At 42.8% G+C, this 19742-nt stretch overlaps 1 protein-coding gene across 1 annotated transcript in view; it reads right to left on the bottom strand.

The window, feature by feature from the left end:
• Positions 1–208: 208 nt before the first annotated feature.
• POU6F2 (POU class 6 homeobox 2) overlaps positions 209–19742 on the bottom strand; it is a 768824-nt gene continuing 749290 nt past the window's right edge. The window contains exon 10 of the mRNA XM_030190008.1: positions 209–713. Coding sequence (XP_030045868.1) covers positions 209–713 — 505 coding nt within the window. The remainder of the gene's footprint in view (positions 714–19742) is intronic.

The following is a 19742-nucleotide window of genomic DNA, read 5'->3' on the forward strand; positions in this document are numbered from 1 at the left end:
GACTGGAGGATTAAAACTAATGCTATCACACACACAAACACACTGGGTGCTGTGTATATTTTATTTGGGGGAAACTCCTGGACACTTAAAAACAGTTCTGTCCAGCCAGCGATGTTCTCTCTCTCTCTTTTTTTTTTTTTTTTTACTTACTGGGGTAATGAAACAGGCATTTCACAGAGTTCAGTCTTGCTGGATAATTTTTTTTTTTTTAAGAGTTTTCTTCCAGAGAGTCCGTTATCGGCTCCATGGCAACTGCTGTAGCCGGCTCATGCTGTTTTATGCGTTTAATTGTGTTCTTCAGGGCCTGCCTCTTATTGCAGAACCAAACTCTGACCACTTCTCGGTCGTAGTTGAGCTTCTCTGCGATTTCTGTCATCTCTTGGCCCGAAGGGTGTGTGTTCTTCTCAAAGTGTGCATTCAGGAGCTCCAGCGCCTGGGGCGTGAAGGAGGTGCGCCTCTTGCGCTTTTTGGAGGGTTCGCTGCCGATAAACTCTGTCAGGTTCTGCATACCTGCTCGGTGGCGGGCCTCAGCCTCGGCCATCCACCGCTCAAGCACCGGCTTTATCTTCTGGGCACTTTTAGGAGTGATGTCCAGCTTTTCAAACCTGGCAGGATACAAAAGGCCAGGGTTCAGTTTGGCTGACAGACTGCTAGCTATAGTGTTCTCTTGGGCTTCCTGTGGTAGGAAAAAGTGGCTTCTCAGGATGGTGTGTCTGAGGGAAAATTGAGAAAGAAGAGTCTTACACTGATGCTCTGCCAGGGTGGGACTCCCTGTCTGCCTGACTAGTTCACTGGCAAAGGACATTTCACAAAGGATTATATAAGTCAACACCTAAGCATATATTTTAAGAACATACACGCAGACACTCACTCACAAAATATATAGCTAGTTGTACTGTGGAAAACATAGTTGTTTTCAGACAATTTTAATATTATAAGTATAAACCCCAAACAGGAAATGACATACTGGGTAATCTGCTACAAGCTCTTTTGGTTTAAACTTATTTTCATTTTTTTCCTTTTCTATGCTTGAAAACAAAAGGCCACAGCCTTTTAATAGCATGTAGGAAAGATGGCCGCTAGATATTTGTCCAATATATTATCAGAACTGCATGTACATATACCACTGAGCCTCTTGTGTGGGTACAGGTACTAGAGTGCTCTGTTCCCTGAACTAGACCAACTCTAATTAGCTTGAATACTCACACCACTGGTTCTGCAAGATTGACCATTCCCTTTGAAATGAAACCCAGCATAATAGCACAGTATGATCTCCGGCAGCCAGCTGGGTTTATTGTGAGGTTCCTGCCAACTCTACTGGAATGATATCATTTCCTGTAAAGCGTTATGTAGCATTCTGCCATCACCCATTGTCTTTGCAGCAGTATAATCTTACATTTTACAAATATTGTGCATTATCTAGGAACTGCAAGACACCGTTTCAATTTCTTCTCTGTCAGCCAACAGAATGAACTCATTTTATTTCTCAAAAGAAAAGGAAAAAAAAAGGTATCGTCTCTCTCTGTGATGGATCAATTAGATTTTAAATTTTCCTTTAGTTTAAATGCTCAGTGACACAGGTATAGCTCATTGTCTGTTTTTCCCTACTCCCTGTACACATTGAAATCTAATTCTCTGGAGTAGGCATAAATTTGTAGTCCATTGTATCCCACATTCCCCTAACGCTGCGGATCGCTTTGGCAGTTCAAGCAAATCTGTAGATGACTGGATGCTTTGAAAGGGACACAGATAATATATTTGGACAGGATAGGCTTCATAATGAAGCAGCCTGAGCTGATATCCTGTTAAATAGGATGGAGCCGTATCAAACAGAGAATTCTGAAGGCATTCTGAGGGTGACTTTGCTAAACACAAAAAGAGGAAATGCAACATCTCACCTGGAACCAATTGAGGGGAACAAATCATGAATATGAAATACCAAGAGGTGAAATATAAATGGTGATCAGACTCCTAGGAATGTTCTGAAAGCAAAAGCTGTTTTTAAAAAAAAATGGAATTCTAAAGACAATAACAGATGGAGAATAACTCTGTTGACCATTCAGAAACAAGAGCGTGCAGTCATTACTTTGCTGTTATAAGATGGTGAAATTGAGAACAGTTTTACATTTATTATTCTAATTTGGTTTCAAACCAAATTGTAAAAAAACAAATATCTATAGAGAGACTGTGCAGTAGCATTAACCCTCTCCATATGAGGCAAAGGTAGCATTGACCGATGGAAAATATAGGCACAGCCATGAACACTTTTTGCTGCAGTCACTGTCATGTCTATGGGAACATATTTACTTTGTGTGCTATGAAACTGACATGGTAATGGTTTTGTTGATGTGGTGTTCACATGACTCCATACTGGTCATATAAGTCAGCCATAGTCATTGTTGGCCTACTCCATGCCCAAGTGACCCTAGATTACATTTTCAACTTTCTGAAGAAGAAACGTTCCTTACTGAATGTATGTGAGACCTGTGCTATCCATTTATAGGGTAATTCTATAAGGGGGGTGACAACATTTAGGCACTAAAACACACATACATGACCTGAATATTGGCATATATATGTGCCTATGTGTGCAAGTATATCCTTAAGTGTTGATATTTCAGCCACATGGAGTGGAGTGGAAGTTAGTGCAGCCTAATGGTTAGAGCAGTGGCCTGAGAACCAGTGGAACGGGGTTTGCATTTCCACTGCAGCTCCTTGCGACTCCAGCTGAGTCACTTAACTCTCCATTGCCCCAGGTACATAATAAGTACCTGTATATAAAACGCAGCATATCAAATCCCATCCTCTTTCCCCATACTTGCTTTTCTACGTGATGGCATTTAAGTTAAAGGTGGGTGTACGCATTGGAGGAATTTGGGTAGACCATAGATGGGGTGCACAATTATACATGTAACCTATAAAATACTATAACTTACACCAGCCATTGCCAACCCAGTCCTCAGGGCACATCCAGTTCCATCTGGTTTTCAGGCAGTGCATGCAAATCTATCTAATGTACATTCATTGTGGCTATCCTGAAAACCCAATGGGACTAGGTGTGCCCCGAGGATTGGGTTGGGAATGGCTGATATAGTCTGTGATTGTTTTGGTAGTAATCTTAGTCTGAGCATTTACACTTGCTCAATGGATGGTGTAAGGGGTCATACCTAAATTATGTGTGCATATTTGCAAGTACTCTATAAAGAAAAGTAGGTGCTTATCTTCCTTTCTAAAATATGCTCCATATAGGTGACTTCCTTGTGCCTACATACAGGCACCGCTGTTATAGAATTAATCTCACAGGATGTAACTTTATCAAGGTTTTTTTTTTCATGTAAATCCTCTTATAAAGTTATTCCAGGCATAAAACTACACATTGAACTGGATTCTATATATGGTGCCTACAAAATTGGCATCGAACCCCCCCCCCCCCCCCCACTTAAGGGGCATTCTATAAGCCATGTCTAAAGTTCCTTGCAGTTTATACAATTAACGCTAAAATAGAGAGGGCGGCATAAATTTAGGTGCCGCCATTAGCACCAATGAAAACGTGGTACAAATACCCACGTGAAGCACTGTTATTCTACAATTATGTGCATAACTCAAAACTACGCCCACCCCCCAATCTGCCTCGATATGCCCACGACACTCCCAATTCTATGCCCCCTTTTTGGGCCACGCGTAACTTTTAGGCGTCATGCCTAACTTTATGCAGGTGAATCACAATTAAATCTAATTAGTGCCAATAATTGCTTGTTAAAAAGCCAATTACTGGCATTAATTGGCTGATATTTCTATTAAATTGCACGTGCAAATTGGAGACATGTCTAAATTTGCTTGCTCAATTTTTGGCGACTTTATAGAATCGGGGGATGATGACAAAAAGGCACCATCGGTAGGTGTGTATGGGGGAGTATAGCTTGGGCGGAGTCACAAAGCATTGGTGTAAGTTATGAAATACACAGATATGTTCAGTTGTGAATATTTATACCTGCTGAAATTGTGGCTAAAGTGTATGGTCATAGCGACAATGAAGGAAGATATGTTATATAGCTTTATATTGAATAGATTACAGTAGCTGTGCAGGAGACCTGTAAGGACTAGATTGGGTGTGCGCCCAATTTGCCCATGCAATTTAATTGAATGAGCCTATTAGAACCAATTGGGCCCTAATCAATTATTGGTGCTAGTTGGGATTAATTGAAATTTGCACACACATATTTTCGCACCGGGCTCCGCATGTAAATTTTACGTGCTGCTCCAAAAAGGGGGCGTGGCCATGGGAGGCTCATGAGCAGATGAAGGGTGTCCCTGCAATTTCTGCATGCTGTTATAGAATAAGGGGGATCCACACCTAATTTAGACACGAGGATTTATACCAGGGTTTTGTTGGTGTAAGACCTCATTTCTAAAGTTAGGCATGGGTCTCCCACCGTACCTTCGGAGTACATTCTCATGGTTCTTCCTCCACCCCCATCCCGCTCTCTGTTGGAGTTCCTCAGGGATCTGTCCTTGGACCCCTTCTTTTCTCTATCTACACCTCTTCCCTGGGCTCCCTAATCTCATTTCATGGTTTCCAATATCATCTTTATGCTGATGACACCCAGCTTTATCTCTCCACACCAGACATCACTGCAGAAACCCAGGCCAAAGTATCAGCCTGCTTATCCGACATTGCTGCCTGGATGTCCAATCGCCACTTGAAACTGAACATGGCCAAGACTGAGCTTATTGTCTTCCCTCCCAAACCCACTTCTCCTCTCCCTCCACTCTCTATCTCAGTTGATAACACCCTCATTGTCCCCGTCTCATCTGCCTGCAACCTTGGAGTCATCTTCAACTCCTCCCTCTCCTTCTCTGCGCATATCCAGCAGATAGCCAAGACCTGTCGCTTCTTCCTCTATAACATTAGCAAAATTCGTCCTTTCCTCTCTGAGCACACCACCTGAACTCTCGTCCACTCTCTCATCACCTCTCGCCTTGACTACTGCAACCTATTCCTCACTGGCCTCCCACTTTGCCATCTATCCCCCCTTCAGTCCATTCAGAACTCTGCTGCATGTCTTATCTTCCGTCTGGATCGATATACTCATATCACCCCTCTCCTCAAATCACTTCACTGGCTTCCGATCAGGTACCGCATACAGTTTAAACTTCTTCTATTAACCTACAAATGCACTCGTTCTGCAGCCCCTCCCTACCTCTCTACCCTCATCTCTCTTTACGTTCTCACCCATAGCCTCCGCTCTCAAGACAAATCCCTCCTTTCAGTACCCTTCTCCACGACCGCCAACTCCAGGCTCCGCCCTTTCTGCCTCGCCTCACCCCATGCCTGGAATAATCTCCCTGAGCCCATACGCCAGGCCCCCTCACTGCCCATCTTCAAAGCCTTGCTCAAAGCCCACCTCTTCAATGTCGCCTTCGGCACCTAACCACCATACCTCTATTCAGGAAATCTAGACTGCCCCAACTTGACATTTCACCCATTAGATTATAAGCTCCTTGGAGCAGGGACCGTCCTTTTTGTTAAACTGTACAGCGCTGCATAACCCAAGTAGCACTCTAGAAATGTTAAGTAGTAGTCCCTACTCTAAGTGCTGTTCTATAAACGGTGCCTAACTTTGAGCACCATTTATAGAATAGTGCTTAGCATGTTTTTTTGGCACTGATTTTTCGGCGCCATATATAGAAATTGGTCCTAAACACGGAACTTGTTCACTAACCCTTATTCACTTGTTCAGAACCCTTATTTTATCATCCTCACTTTAATATTCCCTTATTTCTTGTTTGTCCTGTTTGTCTGTCCTAATTAGATTGTAAGCTCTGTCGAGCAGGGAATGTCGCTTCATGTTCAAGTGTACAGCACTGCGTACGTCTAGTAGCGCTATAGAAATGATAAGTAGTAGTAAGTAGTAGGAGAAGTGCTAGTATTCTATAATATACATGCACAATCAGCCCCTAACATTAGGTACCAAGTTAAAGAATAGGGGGGGGGGGGGGGCGGATGGACAGATGTAGGTTTATTTCTGAGCCACAATTTGTTTTTATCATACAACTCCATGCATTGGAGTTCTCATGGCCAGTTACGTCAATTTGTTCTACTGCTCAATTCAGAATACCCTCAAAGAATTGGTTTTCCTAGTTCTTGCTGAAATGATCTTTACAGATGATTATCTCCTAATACATCCCTAGTGCATGAAGACATGGAATATTATGATGTTTATATCACATCAACTAGACGTGAAGGATAAAAGAATGGTTTATGTAATGATTGTAAGTAAAATTTTATTAATACCATAGTTTAATTTACCATTAAAGTGGAGGAAAATACACAAAACTAGATTAACATGATATTAAAAAACCTGCTGTATACAGTGTTAAAGAAGATCCTGGGTAAAGTAAATCCTACGTATCCATTTATTTATGTTACAATAACCTCAAAACTTATGCATGAGGTAACAAACACACTTAGGTAAGAGCATTTTCCTCTCGGGCAATGCTTTTCACTCCTCCTACATCAGCACAAACCATGGAACCAACTCTGAGCTCAATTAAGTGGATTTTGTTCCTGGTGATCCATGAAATGCTCTGTCTTTTTATCCACTCTTTATATTTTTAATGTATTCCCCATAGAACAGAAATGTTCTTTTCCTGCAGTTTAAGACTAAGGTTATAAATAATATCAGTATGGGGTAGGAAGCTGGCAGCTCACATTTTGCTGAATGATTTTCCATAAAACCCATTGATTGTTGTTAAATACAAAAAGCTCCATAGGATCCTCTCACTTCCACGGTCTCCCCTACTGTTTTCTCTTATAAGATACCTCCCTGTAGAAAATAACCTTTATTCAGTCTATACAAGAATACTACTGCTGGGAAATTTGTTTCTAGGCTTGTATATCGTTAGACCAAACAACATGGAGTGAAGCAGCAACACGAACAAGCAGCACCGATGATACGGATGCTGTTGTTACCTCTGCCTCAGCATGTACCACGGCAGGGCAGCAATGAACACTGCCACTGACAGCAAAGCATTTTCCAGTGACTCTGTTATCGTTTTAAAGTTGCTGTTTAACGTGCTATACTCTACATTTTTTGGATCTGTTGCCTTTTTTTTCCGCAGTACTCTGTTACGAGCCTTTTTGCTAAGCTCCATAAAAAAGGGACCTGCGCTGGCTGCGGCGACCGTTTTTGCCTTGCATTGAGGCCCTTTTTACCGCAGTGGGTAATAAGACTGAAAATAGAAATGACCATGTGGTAAGATTGAACTTACCGTGTGGCCATGCAGTGGTGGGGGGGAGGGCACTTAATGCTGTAAAGGCTCCGGCGGTAATCCGGCGGTAACCGCCTGTGAATGCCATGCGCTGGGGGTGGAACTACCGCTGAAGCCCATGTTGGGCTTACCTCTGCTTAGTAAAAGGGCCCCTTAATTTCTAAGGGGTCAGTTTTGAAAAACCCACAAAGCGAGTAATTTTATTGTGTAACTTGTGTGGCAGGTGCATACATAAATTACACCAGTTTTCTAAGGAAAAGTATGCACGTAATTTTCCTTTCAAAATTACTCCATGGAAATTACACACTCAGACATTGGCACCTGCTATTTATAGCATGAACAAGTTTCTTGACTGACGTCACACATATATCTAATAAAATATATGCAGAAAGACTAGCCCCTCCCCAGGGGAACTCCACCTCTCATACAAGCTGTATGCACGTGTTTGCACATTAGAGGGTGAATTTCTACAAGTTCACATTAGGGGTGAATTCTACAAATCGTGCCTAAAAAATTGGCACCGAAAAACCCTCTTATGTGGTATTCTATAAGCCGTGCCTAAAGTTAGGCACAGTTTAGAGAATAATGCTTAAGTCCTGGGGATCATGCATAAACTTAGGCGTGTCCATTTGCCACAATGAAAATGTGGCACAAATGCCCCCACCTAAATTTATGTGCCGATCCCCCTTATTTATAATTGTATGCACAACTAACAATTACACCCACGATCTGCCCTGAACCGCCTCTGACCCTCTCATTTCCATGCCCCCTTTTTTGGGACATGCGTAAAATTTAGGTGTGGATCGCGTGGCTAAATTTACGTACATACATTTTAATTGATTTCAATTAGCGCCAATAATTGCCTGTGTTAAAAAGCCAATTATTGGCACTAATTGGCTCATTATTCAATTAAATTGTGCACACAAATTGGGCATATGCTCAAATTTGCGCATGCAATTTTTAGCGACTTTTATAGAATTAGGGGGTTAGGAGGTAATTCTATAAGGAACCAACTAAAGTGAGGTGCTAAATATATGCATAAATGCCAGTATTCTAGTCATTTATGCACATATATGAACATATACGTCCATATAACAATAATCCGGTTTGTGATAGTGGGGATGGGACGACTTTCCTATGAAGAGAGGCTGAGAAGGCTAGGGCTTTTCAGCTTGGAGAAGAGACGGCTGAGGGGAGATATGATAGAAGTGTATAAAATAATGAGTGGAATGGATCGGGTGGATGTGAAGCGACTGTTCACGCTATCCAAAAATACTAGGACTAGAGGGCATGAGTTGAAGCTACAGTGTGGTAAATTTAAAACGAATCGGAGAAAATTTTTCTTCACCCAACGTGTAATTAGACTCTGGAATTCATTGCCGGAGAACGTGGTACGGGCGGTTAGCTTGACGGAGTTTAAAAAGGGGTTAGATAGATTCCTAAAGGACAAGTCCATAGACCGCTATTAAATGGACTGGAAAAATTCCTCATTTTTAGGTATAACTTGTCTGGAATGTTTTTACGTTTGGGGAGCGTGCCAGGTGCCCTTGACCTGGATTGGCCACTGTCGGTGACAGGATGCTGGGCTAGATGGACCTTTGGTCTTTCCCAGTATGGCACTACTTATGTACTTATGTACTTATATGTGTGGATATTTCTTTGTACCTGGATTCACACATTAATACTTTAGCCAAAGGATCATTTTTTATTAAGAAAATTGAGACGGGTGAGATGTTTTTTTGAATGATAAATTTAGGATCTTAGTTCAAGCCTTGATCCTATTGAAGCTAGATGATTGTAGCCTGATTCTTTTAGGAAGTGCCAAGTATACGGAAAAAAAGCTTCGGATATTACAGAATATAGCGGTGCGTCTAATTTTTTCCTTAATAAAATCTGATAGGATTTCAGAATATTTTGTTAAATTGCATTGGCTGCTGATTGAAGCAAGGATTTGGTTTAAGTTTGCTTGCTTTTTATTTAAACATTTTAGATGGTGCAGTTCCAAATTATATGCTGGATAATGTGCAGTTCTCAGTCTTGTTTAGGACTTGGCGAATTAACAGTAACTCTCCTTTTAGTTTTTATTCTGTTAAAGGATGCAAGAGGTTAAAAATTCACAAGTTATTGTTGGCATACCAGGCTCCTAAGCTCTGGCAAAAACTTTATTTTTGTTTTTCTCAAGTTGATTCTTTTGTATCATTTAGGAGGAAACTTAAGACTTATCTTTTGTTTAAATAATTTTGGGGTCTAGGCCAGTGGTTCTCAATCCTGATCCTGGGCACCCCAGCCAGTCAGGTTTTCAGGATATCCACAATGAATATTCATGAGAGAGATTTGCATACACTGCCTCCACTTGGGTGCCTCCAGGACCAGGTTTTGGAACCACTGGTCTATGCGTATTATGTTTTATTGTAATTCTTGGGAGATTGTCCTGGCTTCTTAATTAAGGGGCCCTTTCACTAAGCCGTGTAGGTGCCTACGCGCACCCAACGCCTGCCAATTGAGGTTACCACCCGGTTACCACACGGCCCTTGCGGTAATTTCAATTTTGGTGTGCGTCCGCTATGCGCATCCGAAAAATATTTTTTATTTTCTGAGGCATGACAGCTACGTGCGTCAAGTGGCATTTGATGACCATAGACCATTACCACCCGGCTACTGCTTGAGACCTTACCGCTAGGTAAATGGCTTGCGATAAGATCTCAGAACCAAAATGGACGTGTGGCAATTTTCATTTTACCGCACTTCCATTTTCGGCAAAAATTTTTAAAAAGCTTTTTTTGTAGGTGCGCTGAAAAATAATTCAGTACGCATCCAAAACACGCATCTACACTATCGCAGGCCATTTTTCAGCGCAATTTAGTAAAAGGACCCCTAAGTGTTGTGAAATGACCAGTGTTTTAAGCCTTTATTGAGTCTTGAGGTGCATTTCTCTGGTTTGGCCAGCAGGTGGTGCATGTTTATTCTTAAAGCTATTACAGAGAACTGAGATAACACAGATAAAGGAACCAGGTTTTTTCCCCCCAGTTAGTTGTGTTATAATTGATCCATATTTCAGTTATCTGTTACTGTTTGCTGATTGCAAACAATATTTAGGTTATTGCCTCTGTCTGGACTGATAAAGAATCCCGGTAGTTTGTATGTTGGGTCTGTGAGTGCTGTCTGGGAACTGTGGGACCACTGGGAGTGTGGACCCAGTAACCTAGAAATCACTGGGGATAATGTGAGAATGAGATACTAGCCCAGAGGTGGTTGTAACCCAGTCAGTGGAAGGAGGCTGCTAGTATAGAGCACGAGTGGTAGGTATTGTGCTGGGGACAGACCCTCTAAGTGGCCGTGGGGTATCCCCAGGTGGGTGGCTAAACATTTCGTGACAGACTTGTCCTTCTTTTTTGGTGGCAGTCTGGTGGGATTGTCAGACTCAGTGCGTGGAGTGAGGGCCACCATCCACTGAGTGGTTCAGAGTCTTCTTTATCTGTAACCTCTAGACACAGAGCACACAGTGAACAAGTGCAACAGTGACAGGGTCCCTTCAAGTTCAGAGTTTTTTTTTGTCAGTGTTAGTTGATTATCATTGTGCTGATTGCAACTGGCAGTGACCAGCAGACACTGGAGAGGCCTGACCTAACACAAGGGCAACCAGATGGCCTCAGCGAGGAGGAGATGCAGGACTGGCCTGTGCAGAGTTCTCCTGAGGGGAGACCAGACTCCTTGTGGACAACGGCCAGTGCATTGGCAGGGCTGAATGCCATGCCAGCTGAAATCCAACAGAACTACATAATAGAGCAACAGCGGCTAGATCAGCTGTGGCGAGAGGAACAGGACTAGGAAGAGTGGGAATGGGAATTCCAGCTGCAGAAAATGAAGTTGGAGATAGAAATGGCTCGTGTCCAAAGCTCCAGCCCAAACTCTGAGCCAAGGCCCAAGGCAGGATCCACAGCTCTGATCGGGCCCAACTTGTTTTCATGGTTTGGTGATACCAGAGGTGACAGTGATGGATATCTAACTGCCTTTGAAAAAAATTTGCCGCCTCAATGAGATTCCTCAGAAAGACTGGGTATATTATCTGGGAGGAAAGCTCACAGGTAGAGAGCTTGAGGAATTTCAAGGACTGTCTATGGACGTGCTCCCAGTTTGAGGAGGTGCTCAAAGCTCGAACCGTTATGCCATTACCCCCAAGACCTATAGACTAAAGTTCTGTACTTTGCAAAAGGGGGGCAGATGATACTCACAGCAAGTTTGTGATTCAGCTAAGATACTAGCATCAGTGGTGGCTTAATGGAGCTGAAGTTAAAACCCTGGACGATTGCCAAAACCTGATGTTCCTGGAGCAGTTTCTGCAGTGTTGTCGTCCAGAAGTGAGGGAACATGTTCAAGATCAATATCCCCATACTCCAGAGAAAGCAACTGAGTTGGCTGACATCTTTATGGTTAACCATCTCTGGTTGGCAAAGAGAAGCCGTCCTTATCCACAGCAGCCAGGATCTAAGGGAAGCCAGGGCCCTAAGCCAAATATTCCTGCAACCTCAGAGACCATCAGCAAGCTCTCCAATGTACCCCCAAACCTAAAGACTTTAGGCATGAACGTCCTTGTTTCCAGTGTGGGCGTACAGGACATTTCAAAGTGATTGCCCAGATAATCCAAGCCTGCACTAAAGAGCATTCCAGAACCTGCACCTAAGCTGGCAGCTTTCATGGGTGGCTCCAGTACAATGAAGGAGACCCACACAGTTGCCGAAGCACAAAATGTTACTGGCCATTCATCAAGCAAGGAAGCAGATGGATTTCCACAATACTACAGCACCCCAGTAACTGTGAATCAGATCCAGGTGGCTGGGCTTGTGGACACTGACTCTAGCATGACTTTGTTATGACCAATGCTAGTGCTGGAAGATGCAATTCTTCCAGGGCACACTGTGGAGGTAGTGCTAGCCAATTGATCCAGAGAGACTGTACCCATTGCTCGAATACTGCTGGATTGCGGTACCAAGCCTGGATACAGAGAAATAGGAATAATGAAAAACATGCCGGTACCAATGGGGTGTGGGACTAACATGGGTCCAATGAACATTATCCTTGATAGCGGAGTCAGCATTTCCACTATGGTGACCCGTAGTCAGGCCAGAGTGGCCCAACAAGCAGAAGCAACAGAGATTATCTCTCCAGTTCCAGATCCTAAGCCAGTCCATGTGGGACCAGCTGACTAAGTGGCAGGAGGAGGCGCTCCAGTGCTTCCAGCAGCACCAGTTCCTGAGGTAACCGGGACTGTGAGTATGGAACAGCCTGACTTAACTGACACACCTATTGATCAGACTGATGACCCTGACTTGTCAGAGTCACCAGCAGAGACCCTTCCTGTTATGGATACTGATTTGAATAGCAGAGGGGAGGAGCACCCCATTGTGTATCTAAGTCGCAAGCTCCTTGACAGAGAGGTAGCTTATGCAACTATTGAAAAGGAGTGTCTGGCCTTAATGTGGGCCCTCAAGAAGTTACACCCAAATCTGTATGGGCGAGACTTTACTGTCATCACAGATCACAATCAGTTGGTCTGGTTGAAGAGGGTCTCAGGAGAGAATGGGAAGCTACTCCAGTGGAGCCTGTCCCTGCAAATGTACAACTTCACCATACAGCACCGTAAAGGCAGTGAACATGGTAACATTGATGGCCTCTCCAGAAGAGAAGAGCCAGAACCACCCTGACACTGGACTATCAAGGCATGATCAGCGGTCTGCAGAGGCCACAGTCTAGGGTCTCTATCCTGAGGAGGGAGGTGTGACAGAACACTGTGGTTTAAGCCTGTAAACTGCCTTTATTGAGTCTTGAGGTGCATTTCTCTGCTTTGGCCAGCAGGTGGTGCATGTTTATGTTTAAAGCTGTTTCAGAGAACTGTCCTTTCTTTCCTTAGGGGGTCTTTTACTAAAGCTTAGCTTGAGTTATCTGCAGCAGGGTCCATTTGATTCCTATGTGCTCTGCTGCAGATAACGCGAGCTAAGCTTTAGTAAAAGACCCCCTTAACTTAAGATAACACAGATAAAGGAACCAGTTTTTTTTTCCTAATGGTGTTGTTCTAGGCTCTGATTCGCCAGAGTTTGAAATTACCCAGCAGTTGCTGGCTGTTGCTTCAGTTTCAGCCCAGGAGAAGAAAGAGAGAGAGAGAGAGAGAGAGAGAGCTCTTTGCCGAAGCCCTGTACAAAACAGTTATATTTGATAACTGGTGAAAAGCTATATGTCCTGATCTCACCAGGTACTTTCTAGGAAGTAAGCAAATGTTTAGTTAGTGTTATAATTGATCCATATTTCACTTACCTGTTATTGTTTGCTGATTGCACAATTTTGTTTATTGTTCAATTTTTAAAGACAATAAAAATATTTAGTTTTTGTCTCTCTGTCTAGACTAATAAAGAATCCTGGTGATTTATGTGTTGGGTCTGTGAGTGCTTTCTGGGAACTGTGGGACCACTGGGAGTGTGGCCCCAGTATCCTAGAAATCACTGGGGATAATTTGAGAGTGGGAGACTCGCCCAGAGAAAGTTGTGACCCAGTCAGTGAGAAGGGGGTGCTAGGGTAAAACACAAGCGGCAGGTGCAGGCGGACCTGAGCAGTGCTGGGGTAGGCCCTCTAAGTGGCCATGGGAAAACCCCAGGTGGGTGGCTAGACATTTTGTGACACTGTGTGACAAGTGAACCACTTGCTGTGCAGCCATTTCAGGTGGAGTACTTACCGCCACCTGTCGAGGTGGTGGTAAGGGCTCCTACAGTAACCTGGCAGTAACTGGGCAGCACATGACACTGCCAGATTACTGCCGGGTAAACACCGGCACTACAAAAATTAAAATATTTTTGCTGCACTGGAAATGGCATACGCTGGGGGAGGGAACTACCACCTGCCTGCTGTGCTAGCCCGATGGTACTTCTCTTTTAGTGAGTGGTAAACCTGCATTGAGCTTACCGCCGCTTTGTAAAAGGACCCCTAAGTGAAACTACAGTGGCAAAATTTCATAAAAGGGTGCCTAAATTAGCATTAGTTCTATAACAGTATTAGGGCTGGTCGAACCCATTATAGAATGCCTGAGCAAATCCAGTTTAGTGTGCTGAAAGTTAAACTCGACCACTACACCAGGTCAACGGCTGGTGTATGTTGGTGTGCGCCTGTGTGTGCCTTACAATGTGTGCTACTATGGGGGGTTACTGAGAGGACGGTCACAAGGAAAGCGAGAACGACCCAAGAAAGAGCGGAGGAGGCAAGCACATGTCCCGTATGAGCAGGAAGCTCGCCCCCTGGTGCGTAAAAGAGTAGGGGAAGGAAGGGATAAGGCTAGGAACTACCGACCCCATAATGCATCTGACCCAAAACAGTACGAGCAAGCAGTGGGGGAGGAGGAGCAGGATTGGGAGATGAGTTCCAATCAGGGTAATGATAAACAGCTGGGGGAGCCTGAGTGGGAGGAGGAGGTGATGGAATGGGATAAAGTGGAAGAGTCAGGGGAGAGGGAGGAGGAAGGAATGGAGGTGCCTGCTTGGGCTCAGTCTAGAGGAGCCAAGGTGAGAGGTTTGCTGGCTTCTGTCTTTCCTAAACTGAGTGGTATTAGAAGAGATGAATTGAGACAGTTGGGGAAGAGGCTGTGGCAGAAAGTAAGCCAGAGATTGAGGCAGAAGAGAGAGTGAAACTGCCGGCTGGGTGGCGAAAAGGGAAGATAACATTGAATTGCTGTGAGCTTTATGTTGCAAGTCAAGGAACGAATCCTTGGGGTAACCCTGTGAATATTAATAAGGGTTAATGTTGAAGGAGGAAATAGCATCATGTATTGCAAGAAAGATGAACTGTGTTGTGTGAAAATAAAAGAGGAATTCTTTTAAGATATGACTGAAGTCTTTGGTCATCCTTTGGGAAAATACTATTCATAAAAACCACCTTGAGGTATGACTGAATGAAAGGAGGATATGGACGTCGTGGTTGGAACAACCTGGCTAAGCAGGGTTGGCCATGGCCCAGGAGTGGAAGGGTGACCAGCTGACACCACTGATTGCATTCTACATATTGTATGCATTGCTAGGAAGAAAGTCCATGACATGCCCATGGGTATAGCAACATACATGCTGAGTTTATAGAATAGCACCTACTACTTTAGCGTGCAACTGCCAATTTATGGTGTCAATTATGAATATATGTGCTGCTGTTCTATAAACCTGGCACGTAACTTGGTGCCTTACATTAGGCCCACCTTATAGAATTGCCTTTTACAAGGATACAAGAGGGTAAGGAAGAAGAGCTGGTCAACAGCAAAGGGCCTGAAAGGAGGTACGGAGGACTGAAAGGGGAGTGGTGGAATTTGAGCAAGTAGATATAGGACTGAAAGGAAAGTGCAATTACAAAGAGGAAATTGAGGGCTAAAATGACATGAGTACCAGACCATTAAAAAAAAATGCTATACTGAAGAGTGTTAAGAGATGCAGAACACTGCAGCTAAGTTGATTAATAGAGCAAATAAATTTGACTCTGCAACATTTTTGTTGAAAGGATTGCACTGGCTACTAGTTGGTGCTAGAATTGAGTTCAAAGTGGCATGTTTTGTTTTTAAATCCTTATATGTTTTTTGTCCATTTTCTATAATTCAACTGTTATCAATTTATTTAGATTGCCTTCACATTTTTATTCAATTTTAAGTTTAGGTTTCTCAACATTTAAAGGTGTTTCGCTGAAATGATTTTGTGAGAACTCATTTTGTTATCAATCGAGTAAGATTTTTACTCGTTACCCCTATCTATCGAAAAGAATCTAACTATTTGTTATTTAGGACATTATTGAAAATCTATCTCTTTGACAAATAAAATGATATAGGAAAATAGTTTTTTTTTCTTTCATTATAATGCTGACTTTTGATACTGTAACCCGCATTATTTTCCTACGGATATAGACAGGATACAATTGTGGAATGGAATGAAAGATGAAGCGCATAAATTAGAGAGAACACGAGAGGAGTGAGAGATGGAGGGCTGAAGGATAGAGGAGGAACCAGAGAGGAGATAAAGAGAGTTAAAAGAAGTGAGGTAAAGGAAGATAGACAGTAAGGCCAAAATTTATTTTATTTTTTTATTCATGACATTTCACCCCACATTAGCCTGAAATAGACTCAAGTTTAATGGGATCAGGAGCCAATGAAAAGCTAGAAGTAGAAAGATGAGTAGTAAGAAAGGGAATGGATAGCTAAAGGATAGTTGAGAGTTACAAAGGAGTATATAGGGCTGAAATAAAGGGGCTGTAGATGGCAAAAAAGGGATGGGAAATGGAAAAGTGATGAGCAGCAGAGAAACTAATTGGGGGGGGGGGGGGAGTACAGTTGAAGAGAAGTGGAAGAATCACAAAAGGAAGATGGAAGACTGAAGAAATGCAGATAAGAGGGGTAAAAGAGGCAACCAGAGTGGGAGAGAAATGAGTCACGGGACTCAGATGGGGCAGGGAGAAGCAAGAAAGTGTAAAATAGATGATACAAGAGATTTTGAAATGCAGGTAGAGGAGTAGCATGAGATAGGGAGGCAGCATGGAGACTGATGCAGAGGAGAAATAGTTATGAGATGTTAGAGAAAGCAAACAGAATATTAGGAATTCGTAGGGAAGGAATAGAAAACAAAAGAAAGAATATTATAATGCCTCTGTATCATTTCATGATGCAACCTCCTCTAAAGTATTGTGTGCAATTCTGATCAGGGCATCTCAAAAAAGGTACAGTGGAATTAGAAAAGGTGCAAAGAAGGGGCAACCAAAATGTTTAAGGAGATGGAACTAAAGATGTTGAGATTCTCCATCTTGGAAAAGAGATGATTAAGGGAGGATATGATAGAGGTCTTTAAAATATTGAGTGGAGGGGAATGTGTAAAAGTCAATTGATTGTTTACTCTTTTAAAAAGTATACAGACTAGAGAATACAAAATGAAATTACTAAGTACTGTAGTATATTAAAAAAAATTGGCAAAAATATTTTTTTCACCTAACACATAGTTAAACTCTGGAACTAGTTGCTGTAGGATGTGGTAACCAGTTAGTATAGCTAAGTTAAAAAAAAAGGTTTGGCCAAATTCCTGGAAGAAGAGTCCATACATTGTTATTAAGATAGACCTAGGGAAAGCCACTGCTTATCCCTGAGAGTAACTAACATGGAATCTTACACTTTTTGGGATCCTGCCAGGTATTGGTGACCTAGATTGGCCACTATTGGAAACGGGATACTGGGCTAGATGGACCCTTGGTTTGACCCATTATGGCAAAGTTCTTAAAAATAAGAAAAATACAAAAAGAAACATACAGTAAAACTTCATATACTTTAATAACCCCCTCCAATAAAACCCTAGTAAAACAGTTCCTTTTTCCCCTGAAACATACCCAGACAACCATGCTTTTACTAGTTTCCTTGGGCCAATTCTGTCCAATATATTCCTTTAACCTCTTGCTCGGTTGAATCTGAATGAGGAGATGAGGGTAATGATTTCTGCAGATGACATGCAAATACGGGCAACTGGGCAGTGCCCGAGGGCCCAGAAGTTCTGGATGGCCCAGTGCCTCTTCCCCCTGTATACTACACCCCCCCAGGCCTACTTTGAAGGACTCTGGTGGTCTAGTAGCCTCATTAGGGGCAGGAAAGAACCCCACTCTTTCCTGCCTACTTGTGCTGCTCTGTTCAGTACCGCTGCATCTTCAAAATGGTTCCTGAGAATTACTGTGGCAGTCTCATGAGACTGCTGAGACACTCAAGACTACCGCAGGAAGTCTCGGATGCCAATAAGAAGTGGCAGCGGCACTGGGTAGAGCAGCGGTGGCAGGCAGGAAAGAGTGGGGAAAGTGTGGGGTTCTTTCCTGCCCCGGAAGAGGTCACTAGACTACCAGGGCTCTTCAAGATAGTCCCAGAGAGCTGTGGTGTGCAAGGGTGTGTGTGTGTGTGTGCGCGCTAGAAACAAAGATGTTTGGCCCTCCTGAGCCATTTTTTTGGTATGTGAGTCAGGGTGCCAGCCGCAATTTGTGGCAACATTCTACAGTCCCTGGAATCAGGCCTTTGGACTGAAACGCTGTTTGAGACATGGGTATCAGCATCATGCGGTAAAAAGTTCCTTCTTCAGCACTCACTCTGCTTGTGCAGATAAGTAGTCGCTACTTTCACATTTTGATTGGGGTGCCCAAGATTGTGGTAGCATTTCAAGTATACATTTTGTTGCAATTTGAAATCTTGTTGAGATTTTGCATTTTTATTCTTAAGCACGTGTTCAGATATGATATTTAAATAAAATACAATTATTAAAAAGACCTCGGGTCCAGCTTGGCAAATGATTGATGTTATGCAGTAGGCTCAAGGGTCTGGAATAGCTGAGACCTAATAGCCTGGCCACTGTTCTATATCTGATGCTGTCGGTCCCTTTTTCTCTCTATGTTTTTTCACATCACAGTCTCTTTTGTTCTCTTTAATATATTGAATGTTTGATTGAGGAACATCAGTATAGTCAACATATTGATGACTGGTTTCCCCTTTCTTCCTAACAGAAACTAAGTTGAGGGCAGTGGTGGAGGCCCGGGAGTTGACAGTGTGGCTCCAGGGGGCCCAATGACTGTTTCTGCCCAGGAGCCCAAATTACTGTCAGTATGCCCCTGCATGCAAATTTTAACATATTTATAAATGATCTAGAGATGGGACTAACTGGTGAGGTAATTAAATTTGCTGACGACACAAAGGTATTCAAAGTTGTTAAATTGAAAGAGGGTTGTGAAAGACTACAAGAGGACCTTACGAGACTGGGCATCCAAATGGCAGATGATGTTTAATGTGAGCAAGTGCAAAGTGATGCATGTGGGAAAGATGAACCTGAACTATAGTTACGTGATGAAAGGTTCCACACTAGCAGTCACCGACCAGGAATGGGATCTAAGTGTCATTGTTGATGATACATTGAAATCCTTCGCTCAGTGTGAGGCAGTGGCTAAGAAAGCAAATAGAATGTTAGGCATTATTAGGAAAGGAATAGAAGACAAAAATGAGGACAATTTAATGCCTTTGTGTCACTTCATGGTGCGACCACACCTTGAATAACTGTGTACAATGCTGGTCACCGCGTCTCAAAAAACATATAGTGGAATTAGAAAAGATACAGAGAAGGGCAGCGAAAATGATAAAGGGGATGGGATGACTTCCCTATGAGAAAGGCAAAAGCACCTAGGGCTCTTCAGCTTGGAGAAAAGACAGCTGAGGGGAGATGATAGAGGTCTATAAAATAATTAGTGGAGTGGAACGGTGAGATGTGAATCACTTGTTTAGTCTTTCCAAAAATACTAGGACAAGGGGTCACGCAATGACGCTACAAAGTAGAAAATTAAAACAAATTGGAGAAAATATTTTAATTACTTAACATATAATTAAACTCTGGAATTTGTTGCTAGAGAATGTGGTAAAAGCAGTTAGCTTAGCAGGGATTAAAAAACGTTTGGAT

The sequence above is a fragment of the Microcaecilia unicolor genome, chromosome 1 (assembly GCF_901765095.1).
Source record: "Microcaecilia unicolor chromosome 1, aMicUni1.1, whole genome shotgun sequence".
NCBI classification, from domain to species: Eukaryota; Metazoa; Chordata; class Amphibia; order Gymnophiona; family Siphonopidae; genus Microcaecilia; species Microcaecilia unicolor.